Source organism: Festucalex cinctus, chromosome 12 (genome assembly GCF_051991245.1).
Source record: "Festucalex cinctus isolate MCC-2025b chromosome 12, RoL_Fcin_1.0, whole genome shotgun sequence".
NCBI classification, from domain to species: domain Eukaryota; kingdom Metazoa; phylum Chordata; class Actinopteri; order Syngnathiformes; family Syngnathidae; genus Festucalex; species Festucalex cinctus.
Genome location: NC_135422.1, coordinates 10,273,092 through 10,288,773, shown reverse-complemented (window position 1 = coordinate 10,288,773; position 15,682 = coordinate 10,273,092). Strand labels below are relative to the sequence as shown.

General features: G+C 41.2%; 1 protein-coding gene across 1 annotated transcript; it reads right to left on the bottom strand.

The window, feature by feature from the left end:
• Positions 1-1,153: 1,153 nt before the first annotated feature.
• On the bottom strand, positions 1,154-14,586 carry rlf (RLF zinc finger). Its single transcript, XM_077538926.1, has 8 exons — positions 14,343-14,586; positions 9,700-9,854; positions 8,687-8,768; positions 7,752-7,887; positions 7,448-7,650; positions 7,208-7,344; positions 6,452-6,593; positions 1,154-6,311 (listed from the first exon to the last, which is right to left on the bottom strand). The coding sequence occupies exons 1-8, from the start codon at positions 14,520-14,522 to the stop codon at positions 1,515-1,517; spliced, it is 5,832 nt and encodes a 1,943-aa protein (XP_077395052.1). The 5' UTR covers positions 14,523-14,586; the 3' UTR covers positions 1,154-1,514.
• Positions 14,587-15,682: the final 1,096 nt, after the last annotated feature.

The following is a 15,682-nucleotide window of genomic DNA, read 5'->3' as shown; positions in this document are numbered from 1 at the left end:
CACAAACTATGTCACTATTCCACATCCATCCACTAGGAGGTGCAGTAACACTGAGGGAATAGAGTAGCATTTGAGCACAAAGGAAGAATAAACATTCCTTTTCCTTCTTGAAGTGACAACAAGCAGCAAAAAAAAACCTTCAACAGTGTCAGAACATTGGAACGGAACACTTTACGATCCAATGAAGATGAAGGGTCAGTCATGTTAACTAGTGTTTAGCACCTAGAACACACGTTGAGCTGCTGTTGTCACTTCAAGAAGGAAAATGGTTTATTCTTCCTTTGTGCTCGAATGCTACTCTATTCCCTCAGTGTTACTGCACCTCCTAGTGGATGGATGTGGAATAGTGACATAGAAACGGAAACTACTGAGAAACTAGTCTAGAGAAAATAAATACAAAAAAAATAAATAAACTTGTAGGGTGGTCTGTTTTTATCCACTTTACATTCGCACGGACATTTTTTTAATTTATTTTTAGCTATTTAAACCGCAGCAGAATTTGTTTTTCCATTCAATCTATTTTAAAGGATAAGTGTGTATTATTTAGTTAACATGCAAAAAAAAAAAAACTTTTCACATCAACGTACATTTTTCTTTATATCAGCATAGGTTTAGTAACTGCTAATTATCTTACAAAATGCAGTAAGCCTCTGGCAGTGCTTGCAGCTATCATACTGGGTCGACCTTTCCTTACCATCCCCAAATGAGGCCTGCAGGTGGTCGTCGCTGAGTCCCTTGAGTCGGGCTTCCGCCGTTTTGTCTCCCTCTGCTTTGCTCTCGCTAGCTTTTGCTAGCTTCTCCCGCTCGCCGCTCCAGCAAGAGCTCGCTGATCCCTTATCTCCAAGTAAATTTGCCACTTTCCAAACACGCACAATTACAATTTTTTTTCTTGCAAATTTGCATGTTTTTTTCCTTTTTTTCCAAATCTGATCCATTGATTAATCAGTTACTGAACTAAGCATAAGTTGCAGTCCGAGTCACAATATTCCCAAGGAGACCTTGTGACTAAGCTGTGCTTACTGCAGAGGACTTCAAATTGTACAACTAATACAGTTAACAACAAACCTCAGTCTAACAGCTATCATGTCATATCATGCCTGTTCGTTAATATATTCACTATGGAACATGCTATGAGAAAATAAGACACTTGATATTAATTTTCACATTTATTAGAAAGTTAAACTGGTATTTATCTCCAACCAAGTCACACTTATTTTTATATGACCTTAAAAGTGCTGATCAGTCACTCTTAGACTTTCGCAGGAAGTAAAGTATTACATTTTGACACAGGTAAAAAGCCTCTTGCTACTAACCATTTCTAGCAAACTGTAAAAATGTACATAGATCTTGAAGCAATTATGTATAGAAAATGAGATTTGCTTGGGGGTGGGGTGGGCATGGCTTGAATTTTGTGCTGCTGATTTGCGAGTCTTTTTGCAACCTATGCAACAAAAACAGCATCACCAATTTCAGAAAAGGAGTATCACTTGAATTACATCATTTAAGTTGCAATGTCAAACTTTGCTTCCCAGAAGCAATTTTGGGTTGTTGGGGTCTGGTTGGAAGAGATGAGGCAGGGAGGCCATACACACTGGCTTCCCCAGGACCACCACGGGCCTGAGGTACTGCAGCTGCTTGATGGCCAGATCCCCGCACCCAGCAAGGGCTTTGTCCAAGATGGACTTCAAGTTCCGGACAGACTGGAAGTCTCCAATCGTACCGCGGGATTTGTGAATCATGGGATGACAGCGTCTGCTTCGGGTGAACGAGACTCCCAGCTGCTTGTTCTCTTTGACTGAACAACTGCGCCGGAAGGAGTCTCGCCGTTTGGCAATCTTTTTGTCTTTTGGGGCGGTGTCTTGTATGAACTGGAGGAAGGACACCTCAAAGCCAACTGGCTTGTACGTGTTTATGTCAAAACTGTTTGGAGGGGAGCCGAGAGGCTGGGGGTCGATCACGTTTGAAGGCTGCACGGAGATCTCATTCTTTCGCTTGAGAGGCTGCCGTATGGGCAGAGGAGAGGATGGAGGCTTTTCTGTCGTTTTACCATCTTTTGATGCGTCCCGAAGGCCCTCGTCCATCGGCAAGCGGACAGAGCATGGTGGCGAGAGATTGATGGTAAAGTTACGAAGGAGGGGTTTTATTTGTTCCAAGGTTAGTAATTTTTCCACTTGCTTGTGACGATTTGGCGTCGCTACAGCAGACTCTTCAGTGTGAGTGTCAGTGCTTGGTTCTACGTACAACACATCATCAGTACCGACAAGGACACCGTTTCTCTCCAAGTTGAATAATTTTACGACTTGTTTGTGATCATTCGGCGTCGTTACAACAGACTCCTCAGTGTGAGAGTTCGTACTCGGTTCTCCGTATATCACATCATCAGCACTGACAAGGACACTGTTGCTCTCCAAGTTTAATAATTTTTCTACCTTGTGAACATTCGGCGTCGCTACAACAGACTCCTCAGTGTGAGAGTTCGCACTCGGTTCTCCGTGCAACACATCATCAGAGCCCACAAGGACACCGTTTCTCTCAAAGTGTAAAAAATGTTCTACTTGTTTGTGATCGTTTGGCATCGCTACAACAGACTCCACAGTGTGAGAGTTCGTACTCGGTTCTCCGTTTAACACATCATCAGCATCGACAAGGATACCGTTTCTCTCGGCAGGTGGCAACACTTCCTCCACAGGGAACCTCAGAGGATCTGGAAGAGCCTCCTCTTGGGTTTCTGCCTGGACAGAGTGCAGTTTTACCTGTACATCCTGTCCCTGTGACGTCTCCGGCTTATACTCCATTTTGCAAACTCCATTTGGGTTCTCTTTTCCTGCGACGGTTGGCCGAGCAGACTTCTTCTGAATCAACTCCTCCAGCTGCTCTGCGTTGTAGAAGAGCTGGTCAGCATTTTCCTCAAGATACCAAACGGCCATGCGGTGAACCACTCTGTAATGGCGGTTCAAGCTTCTGTCATACGTAAGGACAGAGTCACAGCCTTGGATCATACAAGGGTAAGGCAAACGTAAACAACGGTCTTGGCACATTTGCAAAGCTTCTTCATGCGATCTGAAAACAAATTTTGTGTTACTTTTAACCTTTGACTTTTTCTTGTCTTCGATAACATCCTCAACCTCCTCCTCTGACTGGGCGGGTTGTTGCGGTTCAGGTGTTGGTGATCTGGTTGAGACGGGTGTGGCAGGGTTAGGTGGCGTTACTATCAGCTTCTTTTGGCATCCTGTAACAGATTCTTTTTGAGTGCTCTGGAGCCGTACTACCAAGGAGTCGTAGTACTCACAGTGTCGATACAGAGTATGTTTCTTCAGGGACTCAGTGTGGGTGAATACTTTAGTGCAACCCTCATACTTGCACTTAATTAGCCCTAGCATCTGAGAGTGCACAACTCGAGTGTGACGCGCTAGGCTGCTTTTGAGAAGGTACGAGGCATTGCAGTTGAAAAACTGACATTTATACTGTGGTTTTGGTTCATCTGAGTTTGGAACTTGACTTTTCTTCACATTGTCCTTTTTGACTTCGGGACTGTGTTGTACTTCTTGTTCCAACAGGAGCTGAGAGCGTTTGTAATGGTGTATGAGCTGAAGGTGGCGCACTAGCCCTCCCTGGGTGGAGAAGGCTGCGTCACAGTTTTTGGCAACACAATGAAAGGGTTTATTGAATTTATCTAGAATATAGCATAGATTACTTTTGGCCACCAAGCGTCTTGTTCGAACCTGGAGCGTAACCCCATCTTCATCGTCTCCCTTGGGGTAATTTTCTTCTTCTTCTTGAATCTCTGCTACATTTACAGCCAGAGGTGAAGAACAACTACTCGGACTTTGTCTGCTTTCACAGTTCTTTTCCCCCTCTTGTTCCCTACTGGTTGCTTCTTTTTTAACTGTCGGCTTCAAGTTCCGTAATGTTTTTTTTTTTGTTTTTTTAGAGCCAAGACTATATTTCTTCACCAAACTGGGAGATAGATTATGGTCCCGAATATAATGGGTCGTCAACCCTTTAATTTCTCGATGACACTTGAAACACAGTTGACACTTAAAGGGCTTAAATGTCTTGTCCGTAAAACAAGCCAATCCTTTGGTCTCTTCCAACGAGCGACCGTGCATATTAACATAGTGGCGCTGCAAACTATAGCTCCGCGCGGTCCTAAATGGACACTTTCTTACCTCGCAGGCGAAAGGTTTAATATTTTTAAGGGATTTGACGGCTCTTTCTTCTGTTGTATTTCTTTTAGGCAGCTGGAGGGATTCTTTAGAACGCAAAACCACAGGTTGTTTTTCCACAACAGCTTGTTGATGGGATGCATTTGCATCTTTGATAGATTCAGGTGGCTTATTTAGCACACTTTGTGGGGACAAAGAATTGAGATCCAGTCTACTTAGGCCTATGATAATGTCTTTAAGGACATCATTTTTAGAAAGGTTTCTTGTAAATGGGGGAGTAGTTGTAAATTCATTCCCATCTTCTCCAGGGGAGCACGGAGCTGAGAGTTGGTTTTCATCTTCCTCATTGTCCGATGCAATTTCAATCTTGATCTTTTTGGACATTGGGCCCCGCTCCTTATCATGTTTGTGATCTTTGTTCTCCAGTTTAAGGTGTTCTGGGTGGGCATGTTTTAGGTGCCTCTGGACATCTCTAGCCCGGGAGAAAGTCATACCGCACTTCTCAAATCCACAGGTGAACTTGCTTCCATCGAAACACATAGCCACCAAGGTCAGTACTGCTTTGGGCTTGGTGTTGACAGATGGTTCACAGGAGGTGGCGGAAGTTTTCTGGCCATCTCCAGTGACACCACCTTCTACATCACCTGGATTATTAACAGCGGCAGCCCTTTCCAAATCAGCCTTAAAAACGCTCTCTTTTGCTTTCCTCTGAGCCTCAAAGTCCTTTTCAGAGAAAGTAATGTTGTGTGTGGATAGATGCTCTATGAACTCCCTTTTAGAAAAGTAAAATTTTTTACATATAGGACCTGGGCAGGTGAATGCAGCATCCCTGAAATGCTGTGCTTCATGGTGATAAAGTTGTGCCAGGTCTGAGTAATTCACAGAGCAGCCCTCCAGCTCACACTGGTAGCTTATCTGATAGCCATGGATCTGTTTGTGCAACAAAAGTTCATTGGAACAAAAAAAGTGGGCGCCACAATCCTTCGCCACGCACATGTACGGTTGCTTACAATAGTGAATTTTTTGATGTTTCTGGAGATGGTAAGTAGAGACGAAATGGCGTCGGCAGAAGGCACACTTCTCCCGCTGCTCTCTCATCTGATGAAAATGCTGCACATTCTCATCGCCTTTATGGTCTGACTTCAAGTGCACATACAAGTACTTGGAATGCTTAAAAACCCTGGAACACCCGGTTCCAGGACAAGAATACTCCTCTCGGTTCCGCAGACTGAAGTGCCGGTTCATGTAGTCGAACGTCACATGCTCGTTGTCCATGCACTCATCTTTGACGGTGTTGGTTTGTTGCACAACGTGTTGACAGACTTCAGGATCAAGCGTGGATTCGTAGTGCACAACTAAAGAAGGGTCAACTCTGATCTCACCGGGTTCCAACTCATCATCGTCAACCTTTATGTTGTTACTGTTATGAAGCGTCTCACTTTGGAAGTGATGTCTCAAGTGGGGAAGAAGCTCCTTTCGGTTCCTAAACTCCTGCAGGCAAATGGGGCAGGGGTGTCTGTCATCCACAATGTGTCTTTGGGAGTGGTTTATGATTTGAATGTCAGTGAAGGACTTTGAACAAATCCGACAAAAGGGCTTGCCTCTCCTCGCTGATGCTGCTTCTCCTCCTACGTGACGTGTCTTCTTATCACGTTGCTTGTGAAGATGAAGACTTCCATTTAAACAGGGCTTGTGCTCACTTTTTTCTTTCAGTGTGTTGACTTGTAGCACGAGTGGTTTCTCACTTTTTTCCTCATCACCTTCCCTTTCCGACTGGTGTTTCAACCCGAGAAGAGAGACACAGTGATACTTGAGGGCTTCCCAGTCCCAAAATTCTGGGTCAAAGGGCCAGTGTGCCTTCAGCACGAGCATCAGTTCACAACGTAGCGAGTTGGGAATGATGTTACTCTCCTGATCATGCTTTTGGTCTGGGCACTGGTAAAGCTCCTGGAGGCGGCTTAAGACCTGCTGGCTGGGGCCAAGCAGGAACTCTGTGAGGAGGCAGGCCCGCTGCACTTCCAGATCATTGAGGAGGCACAACAACATTTTACAGATGCCAATTCTGCTTTCTGAGTCATTGTGCTTTGGAAGTTGTAGCGCTTTAACACACAGCTCCACCGAAGCAGCAGTGCCCACTGCCCCTGCCTAAAAAACAGGAAAATTGCAACCAAAATCAGAAGCAACACAATTGACCTTTCAAGATCACATACTATATTTCAATTCTCTAAGACTAAATTGTGTGCCTTTAACAATTTGCAACAGAGTATTAAAAAAAAAAATCTCACCTCAGTTTGAATTAAACGGACCAGGTAAAGCAAATGCTGCACAGTTACAGCAATGGCACCCAGCTGAAGGCATCTTTCTAGAAGAGACACAAGTGAAGGGTCCAGCTTCCTCTGAAGTTTACTCCACAGTTGAATCAGCTCCCTACAGATAGGAGAATAAGTTTACCAAAGTTGAATGAGCTGTGATACGAGTAGCAACATCAAGAGATTTATTTCCCCAGAATATGAATCTGTCAAAATCCTTTGTCTAGTTGGAATGGTCACTTCAACGTGAGTACAATGCACCAATGCGTCAGGAAAATTGTCTTTTTGAGAAACGTTTGTGTGATTAATAGAAAATCTGGTGAAAATGCCTCGGAATGAAGATACTTTAGTTTCATCTGCTACTTTGTAACCCCTTCCCTGATTGGTTGACAAGTTTCAGTTAAAAAAACCCAGGAAAAAGCAGATACATGCTGAAAGTCCAAGGCGTTCTCCAAGTCGACGTCAAAATCAGATGCACTAAATTCTCTTAAGTAGCGCAAATGGCCGATTAATAGCGAGACGAGCAGCGTGTGCACTAGAATAGGTCGTTAATTCTTTTCACCCCCGAGTTTGTTCGAGAAGATTTAAGATGGTTTTGAAGTGCTCATTCCAAGGTTTGTTTTTTTCCTTTTAAGGAAATTCCTTAAAGAAGATGGCCACTTGTCACAATGCCAATAGAAGGAGCCCAACGTCCATTTTGGCTCAAGCCCTAAAAGCCAGCAAAAGACTCACCAGGAGCGGTCAAGGCTGGGCTGCTGAAGCTGCTGTGTCAGGAAGGTTGTGCACAAGATAAAGCCGGTATTCTCCTCCCCCTCCATCTCCAAGTTCGTGGTAATCTCAATAATATCCTTGCAGTTTTGCCTGGATATCTGTTAGGGAGAAAACATAAAATGTAAAGAGGGAGGTCACATAAGCAAGGAGGCATTCCTGAACAAAAACAGAAGAGTAGATGGGTAAGGCAGCAGTGAGCACCTCCATTATGGCTTCTTCATTGGGAAGTAGCTGGCAAAGCAGGGTGATGTATGTGTGACGAAACATAGCTTTGTTGGAGATGGCGCTGCAGTCTGTACAAGCTTTTGCCAGCACCACAGCCTTGGCCACGTCGCCCATCTTCTCCAGATGCTTCACCCGCATCTCCATGAAGCCGTCACCCTCCAAGCTGATGTATGCGTCAACTTCAAAGAATGCATCGTACATTGATGAGCAAACTACTATAAACAGGACAATATGATAAGATTGAAATTACTATAGTGTGACAAATTTGTTTTCTTTTAACCTTCTTGTTGGTCGGTAGGCTGGCCAGAGAGGAGGGCAGCGAGGACGGGATTGCTCCATGCGCCCCCCTCTCCGGTGATCTGCAGTAACGCTTGAAGGTCTGTACTCCCGTACTGTAACAAGGTGTCATGTGCAATCTGAAAGGAACCAAAATCCAAACCAAACATTTTTGTTAGACTAACACCTCAATAAAAGGTTGTGCCTCAATTGCAGAGGAATGCATCTTCCATTTAAAGAGTTTTTTTTTTATTTTGGCAGCTCCACTTGTGTAAACACGGTACTGTATTTTTGATTAATATTGTGTTTGTGGAATATGAGCTAAGCAGCAAAATTGACCTTTTTTTTTTTTTTTTTTTTTTTTAAAGATTTTCAGATTGTTTATTTCTATAATTGACCATTTTGACACTTGCTGTGGACTGAAAATAACACCACAGTACCAAAATATCTCCATACAAATTTTTATATTATTTTAAATCTTGACCAACTCCAAATCATTTATACAAATACAACTTATTTCCTGATACTTTCAAATCATCATAGACACACAGACACAAAAATACAAGTATAAAAATATGATACAATATCAAATATGGTAGTACACATTATTTCACTTCTGTGTGCAACATGAGGTTCCTAAAGTTTATAAGGCAAACTAAATTCGATACTTTAAGGCTTTTTAATTCCATTTGAAATTCGATTTAAGACCAACTTCAAAATGTTCCCAGTGTCCTGTTTTCCAAAGTTGCGAACAGCAAAAATGATAATTTACCGATAATCTGAGCTTTACAATCATAAAATTCTACTTATGTTAACATTTTATAGGCTTTTGAAAGATGCCAATTAAGGCCTTGTTTTTCGATTCATGGAGTCAAAGCCTTTTAAAATCTTTCAAGGATCTCAACCACCACATCAAAACAGCATAAATAGAGGTCTTACCTGAACAGATTGGTGGAATTGAACCCAGGCTTCATAAGGGATTGCATTTTCAGGAACTGACAGAAATAGTTCAAAACAGCTTCTGTATGACAAACAAGGAGAACGCTGGTGTAAATTATAAGTAACTCATCAGTTATTTTCTGTGTCACTACCGTGAAAGAAAAAAAAAAAAAAAAAGACACACCAAAATGTTTGAGAGAGCTGCTAAACTGCATGTCACTGATGAATGGCGTTTGACACTAGTTGTTTTGACAATAAAGGACTTAATCTTTTATCTTTAGAAATGCACACTTTCCCACAAAACAGTAGACATCCTTGAACAGTGATTCCCACACTTGAGCTCTTCTGTGCCCCATCCATTAAATGGCCATTGAGAGCGCTTAGCAATAAAAAGGAACACATGTGTGGCTCCAGGATGCACCGTCAGACTCCACTTTTGGATTATATGAGGACGTTACAAGCGAGTTAAAAGCAAGGCAGGCTTGGATTTGGTTTGATTGTGCACAATGCAGCACGATTTTGTGCAATAAATTCATTCACGGCAGGCATTATTTGCACATTTATTAATTTTAGACTTTTTTTTTTTTTTTTTTTTGAATGGCCCACAAGTGGCATATTCAAAAAAATGAAACTAAATGCTGCCCACATTAGCGCATTATGCTACATTGTGCTTCTTATTTTCGACACTGGGTGTAGAAGTCACAAGAGGAGGACGACACTTCAAGTAGAGTGAGCGGTATAAGAGAAGTAAAAATAAGACTGTGTACTTTCAAAACAACTAGGCTTGGTCAGTGAGTGATAATTTTTTCTCGTCTGCCGCCATTGTGTTGTCATTGAATAGACTTGTACAAAACTTCGGCGGTTGCCAGGCGTTCAAGTGCCTTAATATATTCTTTCTTAAAATTATTTAATGTTTTAAAATGGTTAATAATGCCTACAAATAAAATAACAGATGAAGACAAATCAATAGGATTTGTGAAAAACAAAATTCATGTCATGTCAATTGCACTCACAGAGCTAGCCTCTTCAAAACAAGAGTCACTCGGTCCGACTCTGCGGTGAGGTGTGAGCGGGCGGCGGCGAAGCAGTTTATCGACAGGCAGTAGACCTCGAGAAGTGGAAGTCCGTGCTCTATGGAGTTTCTGCTGCCAGCGTAATGCATAAGTGCCTGGGGAGAAAATGTAGCGTTAGTTATTACAAGCACATTTGTTTTCCCCTTAGAACAATCATCATCAGGTGAGATGTACAAGGCTTTTCCACCTGAGGGGAAGGGGATATGCTAGACTGCACCTGACTGATCCCACTTGACACAGTCTGGTTTGAGGTGCGGCTGATTAAGCCCGAGGGGACTGACTCAGAGAGGGGAAAATAACCTAGACAAACTGTCAAATACATAGTGCATATTTAGTAAGGATGAACTGGTTTATGGTTTACCAATTAACTTTAACCAAATTTCAATTCGGCAAGGAGGCACCTTCCAATTGTAATGATTATGGATAATACCAGTTTAGTGTAATTTGTTCTTCTTTTAAGAGTACAAGGCAGTACTGCAATGCCCCCCCCCCCCCCCCAAAAAAAAAGTTACTAAATTATGTTATATCATTTTTAAAAAGTGCAGAGAGACTGCCATACCAAGCACAAAAAAAAAAAAAAAAAAAAAAAACTCCTTTTGATATTCCTACATTAATAAAGTATTTAAAAAAACAACGTATTATTGCAGGACTTGGACTAAAGTCCTACTTTGGTTTTGGTTTTTTAAGAATTAAACGTATATTTAAAAAAAATCCAATTTATCAGATAATAACAGGCCTAATAAGAGAAGGAATGTGTAATTTTGAAATTCACTTGAGTTTCTTCATTAACTTTAGTTATCAAACTAAATTATTTTCATTATCAATTTATCTGTCGATTATTTTGTCAATCGACAAATCAGATGTAAAAAAATAAATATATTTCAATCAATGGATTCAAAACAGGACATTATTACAAATTGACCGTGTAGAAATTGTACAAATATATTAATTATGATTGAGTTATTAGTTTGTTCATTATCATGTCAGAAAATGTGCAAAAATGCTTTTCAAAGTAAAAGCAATGGTTTATTTTTGATTCGACGCAAAGATGATCGGTCCACTTTCACTGCATATCATTTGCTTTTTAATCTCCTAAAACAATTTACTCCTTCACTTCTTCTTGTCCATGTTATTTTAGTCATATTGTGGAATGTCAAACAGTACATCTTTACAAAGCCAGGAACAAGTTTGAAAACGTGTGCCACCTTTATCCTGCAGGCCGCTGAGCTTGTGATAACACCACAACACCAATACGACATCCCGAGACACCCGAGTACCAGACAGACAGCCTTGCAGGTTGGGTGTCTACAGGGAGCCTTGATTAATTCCCCACCGTCTATTTATGGCACCCCCACAAAGGGGGACTTCCTAAAAGGATCTCAACCCAGGAGATTTGCATGGGTATACTAATTACATTGAGACTACTTACGACTAGTGCTGTCACGAACGACTTCTTTAAAAAAATAATAATAATAATTAGTCTATCGTTTAATCGACTAATTGCCCAGTTGCCTTTTTTATTTTTAAGTCCACTAAGGTTGAACGTTAGTTGAATTTAGTGGATCTAAATACTCATTCTTCCTTATCTTCTGCACACATATGCGCATATTACACAAACATCAACAAAATTATCCTATGCTAAACGATTAACATACTCATACTCAAGGACGCATCTGTTGAGGAAGGACGCATCTGTACTTGCTCCTGCACTCGCTCCTGCATTCGCTCGGGAATCTAACTACTTGTTGATTTTTGCATTGGGATTTTTAACTACATTGCTGCAGAATGCCTGGCGGAAAAAGAGCTGACGAGAATGAGGAGATAAAATCTTATCTTAAAAAACTCAGTGGAATGGTTGCCGAATTACTTGAAATGAAGAAGAGCATTGAGCCACTTCTTCAGGAAATACAGCAATTGAAGAAAGAGACACAGGAAAAAGATCGACGCATTGTTGCCTTGGAACAAAAAGTGGATGATTTGGAACAAAATCTTCGTATCAACGATGTGATAGTCACCGGTATCAAGATCAAGCCGCGCCGTGGCCCTTTGAGAGCTGCGGCTAGCACGAGCACGGAAGATTCTGACCAATATTCAGGGAACGAGACTGTGGAACAGCAAGTGACACTTCAACTCGGAGATTTGGGATTAACTGTTGATCCTGCGCACATTCAGATGTGCTTTTCGCTTCCAACTGGAGGGACACGACCACCGGCAGTTCTGATCAGGTTTGTTGACAGAAAGAAAAAGGTTGCTCTTCTGAGAGACCGTCACAAGCTTCGTGGGAAACATGTCTACATCAACGAAAACCTCACCAAACGAAATGCTGACATCGCCAAAAAGGCTCGACAAATGAGAAAGAATGGACTTATCGAAAGCACGTGGACAAAAGACTGCCGAATTTTTATTCAAACTAAAGATAACTCTGGTCAACTAAAAACACGAATCGTGAAAGGAGCTGAGGAATTGGCAGCGCTTGAGAGACAACAGTAATTCACAATATCACAACAACAACATCACTAATTACCCAAAGCTGGAGTTGTATATGATTACTTGCTGACTTTGCCAAGGCTAACTCTTGTTTATACACCTGCATTGATAACATGTATTGCTGTTCCCGTTTGAATCTAAATATTGTCTGGCTCGAATTCCGTTTGAACATTTGTTCTAACAGTCAAGGCTACATGATAAAGCTGTATTGTGGCTCCAATGAATCTGCTGTCAATATGCAAAATGGGGTTGGTGGTCTGGTTCCTGGAATGCAGCTGGCGTGGGCCGCTCTGCTGGGTGAGCGAGGCTGGGCAGCGCACAGGAGTCATCAGATCCACAACATGCTAGCAACCAGTGGTGCTACCTGACCAGAATCGAGTGCTGAAATTGCTTGAAAGCAATGGGCCGAATGCTGATTGATGTAAACTGTAATGTGTCCGAAAGGAAAAAATGAATAAACTAAACTAATTAACAATCGTGATTAGCATTAGCCCTGAATAAACTCTAATCACTTACTTTACCTGAAAATCACTTCACTTCACTTCAACATATGAAAAATCCAATTTGATTAAACTATTAAATGATAAATGGTCATTTGATGCAGTATACTAACCACAGGTAGGTTTTCAAATAACTTACTTTATTGCTCCAAGTTGCTGCACCACCCCCCCTGATGTTTTTCTTTGGTTCCATCCCATTTTAAATCCATAAACGTCACAAAGTGAGTTCATTTCTAAGGTCCGCGAGCGCCCGTTTTGCGTCATTGTGGCCAACTGGGTCAATTTGGCTCAGTTATTGTATATTTGGTGGCGTAAAACCATAGTAATAGTCTTTATGGCAAATGCTAGATGGCTAGCCTGTAAACTACTTAGAGGAATAAAAAAAAAAAAAAAAAAATGGAGTTGCCGTGGGATCTGGGAGGTTGAGTCTTGCTCTATGTTATAGTAGAAACCGCCTCCCGGCAACTTCCAGGTGCTGCAAATATGTTTTTTTTTTTTTTTAATAGCTTTGACGCATGCATTTTTGCATCAACCCAACCGACTTGGTCTACTTTTTTCCCTCAGCCCTACTTACGACTAAACGGTGATGCTTGAGTTGGAAAGAGGGTAGTTTTTACAAAATACGACATACAGAGAAGTAAGTAAGATAGCAGAGATGCAAATTTAACTAGTGATTGTTGTGTTAGGGTATGTCATGATTCACCTCTGAAGTATAAAAACATGATGTAGGGAACACAAAATGACAAGATCCAGATTATCGTTCACACCCAGCACAGCTCAGGTAGTAGCTTCACGAACTCACGACCTCCTCTTCCCTTAGTGAATAAATTGATGCTACATGTACTTGTTTTATGGATTTCTGCATATGCCAACTCTTTTATAACTTTTGTCCCTTATTTAGTTTATTAGACCTCTTTTAAGATTCCGCCATGATCCTTTCAGCAACACTTAACAGTGTCACTTTTTTTTTTTTTTTTTTACATTACATTTATTGCACATACAGCTTCAGAGTCAAGATTCCCACCATGTTCTTCTGTTTAAGCACTTGTAAATATAAAATTAATTTGTGTAAAAATTTGTTAAATTGATCCTGAAACAGCCTCCTTGTACAAACTTCTGGATAAAAGAAAAACATTTTTTTTTAAGTATATATATTACTTTAGTAAAAAAATAGTGTCATCTTTTTTGTTGTCAAATGCAATAAAATGATGAAATTTGAGCAGAATACTATGTCAGGGGTAATCAATTTGAACACATGCACACGTCGCCCCGCCCCACACCATTAATGTGCAACTTTGAATGCACAACACACCACTGTAATATAAATAGGCGTGCGGCTGGGCTTCTGCAAACACTAAACATGCATGGAGTCGGATTGAGTCATTTAACCTGATTTTACGGTGTTAGCATCATTTAAACTAGATGCTAGTCGCCTAACAACATACGTTTGTTCAAAAACACACGTTTTACAATTGCAAAAGCCAGCTATCTCAGAGCATCCCCTGTCTAGAACCACCTCGCCCCCTCTGAGGAAAACAACCCAAACTGAACTAGCGTTATGCTAATGATAGCATCCAGGTTTCACGCACTCGTTACCTGACAAAAGTTATCGCAGTAGTCCGCGGACGACGCCACGGACAATTCCTGTTGCCTAAGCCCGTCTTCGAAGGCCCTCAGTGTGGCCAACAGGGTTTCCATTGCAACCAGCGTGTCCTCGGCCATGTCTAGGCCCCGTTCGCTCCATTCGTACTGTGGATCTCCGTTCCGCTCCGCCATCTTCCCTCTGCTCCACGGCGCGTATGCACTACAGCAGTCTGACACAGCCTTCTTTTCTTCTTCTTTGTTTTTAATCGCGATTTGCAAATTATCATAGTGCATTACCGCCACCCATTGACTAGCAATGATTACTGCATTAATGAACTACATGGGCGTCACCAATGCTTTAAAACCTGAGCGCGAGAGCTACACAATTTGATACACACTTTGGAAAACACAATTGTTTAAATGACATTTAACTACATGTTATTTATAATAATTGATGATGTTCTTTCTCCATGAGAAGAAACTGATCATGTTAAAGAGTGATCTGTAGTAAATTATGTTTGCGTGGCCTAAGAATAAGATGCAAAACGCATCTAAAAGATTGCTGTAATTCAAAGCACGGCAGTGATAACGACGAAGCTTTATTAGAGACTCAAAGTACAAACACAAACAGACCAACTTCACAATAAAAAAACAAATTAAAGCAAAAATACATAAATACCAAAATACACTAAGAAGCATTATATAAAAGACAACAGTACCAATGTTTCCAGAACTGGGACTGATATCTTATAGCACTTAAGACAGATGTTTGACAAATGTACAATAATTTAATTATTCGAGTGATTTAGCCGACAGACAAATTTAAACATCGAATTTCTCAGTGTCGCCTACAATGTGTTAACCCTTTCAGTTACAAACATTTCACTCGCACTAGTCCATCGAGATCTTTTTAGTAATACTCGAGCGCATCATTATAGGCTATCTTAATTTTTTGCAAACTAGTTCGGCTATAATTTAACCACAGATGGGCCGTATACAAAGGAGTACATTATGCTCTGAGCAGCGACAGCTTCACCTCCTTAGTACAAGCATTAAACTTAAGTCTAAGAATATTTGCCTGTATATAAAACCCGGCGCTGCCTACAAATATCTTCATCAGTCATCTTGTCCGTAAAGAAATGGCCAAGATACCTGACTTTATCACAGAGTGAGAGATTATTATTCAAAAGCCTGAAAGTTGGAAATTCAAGATATTTATCCTCTTTTGTTCGACAAATCATTACTACACTCTTGTAGCATTATATTTAATATCGCGATGTACCCCATACTCTGAACATTTATTTAGCCATCTGTTGGAGACCTGCACTGCTGGGAGTAAAAATCACCAAGTC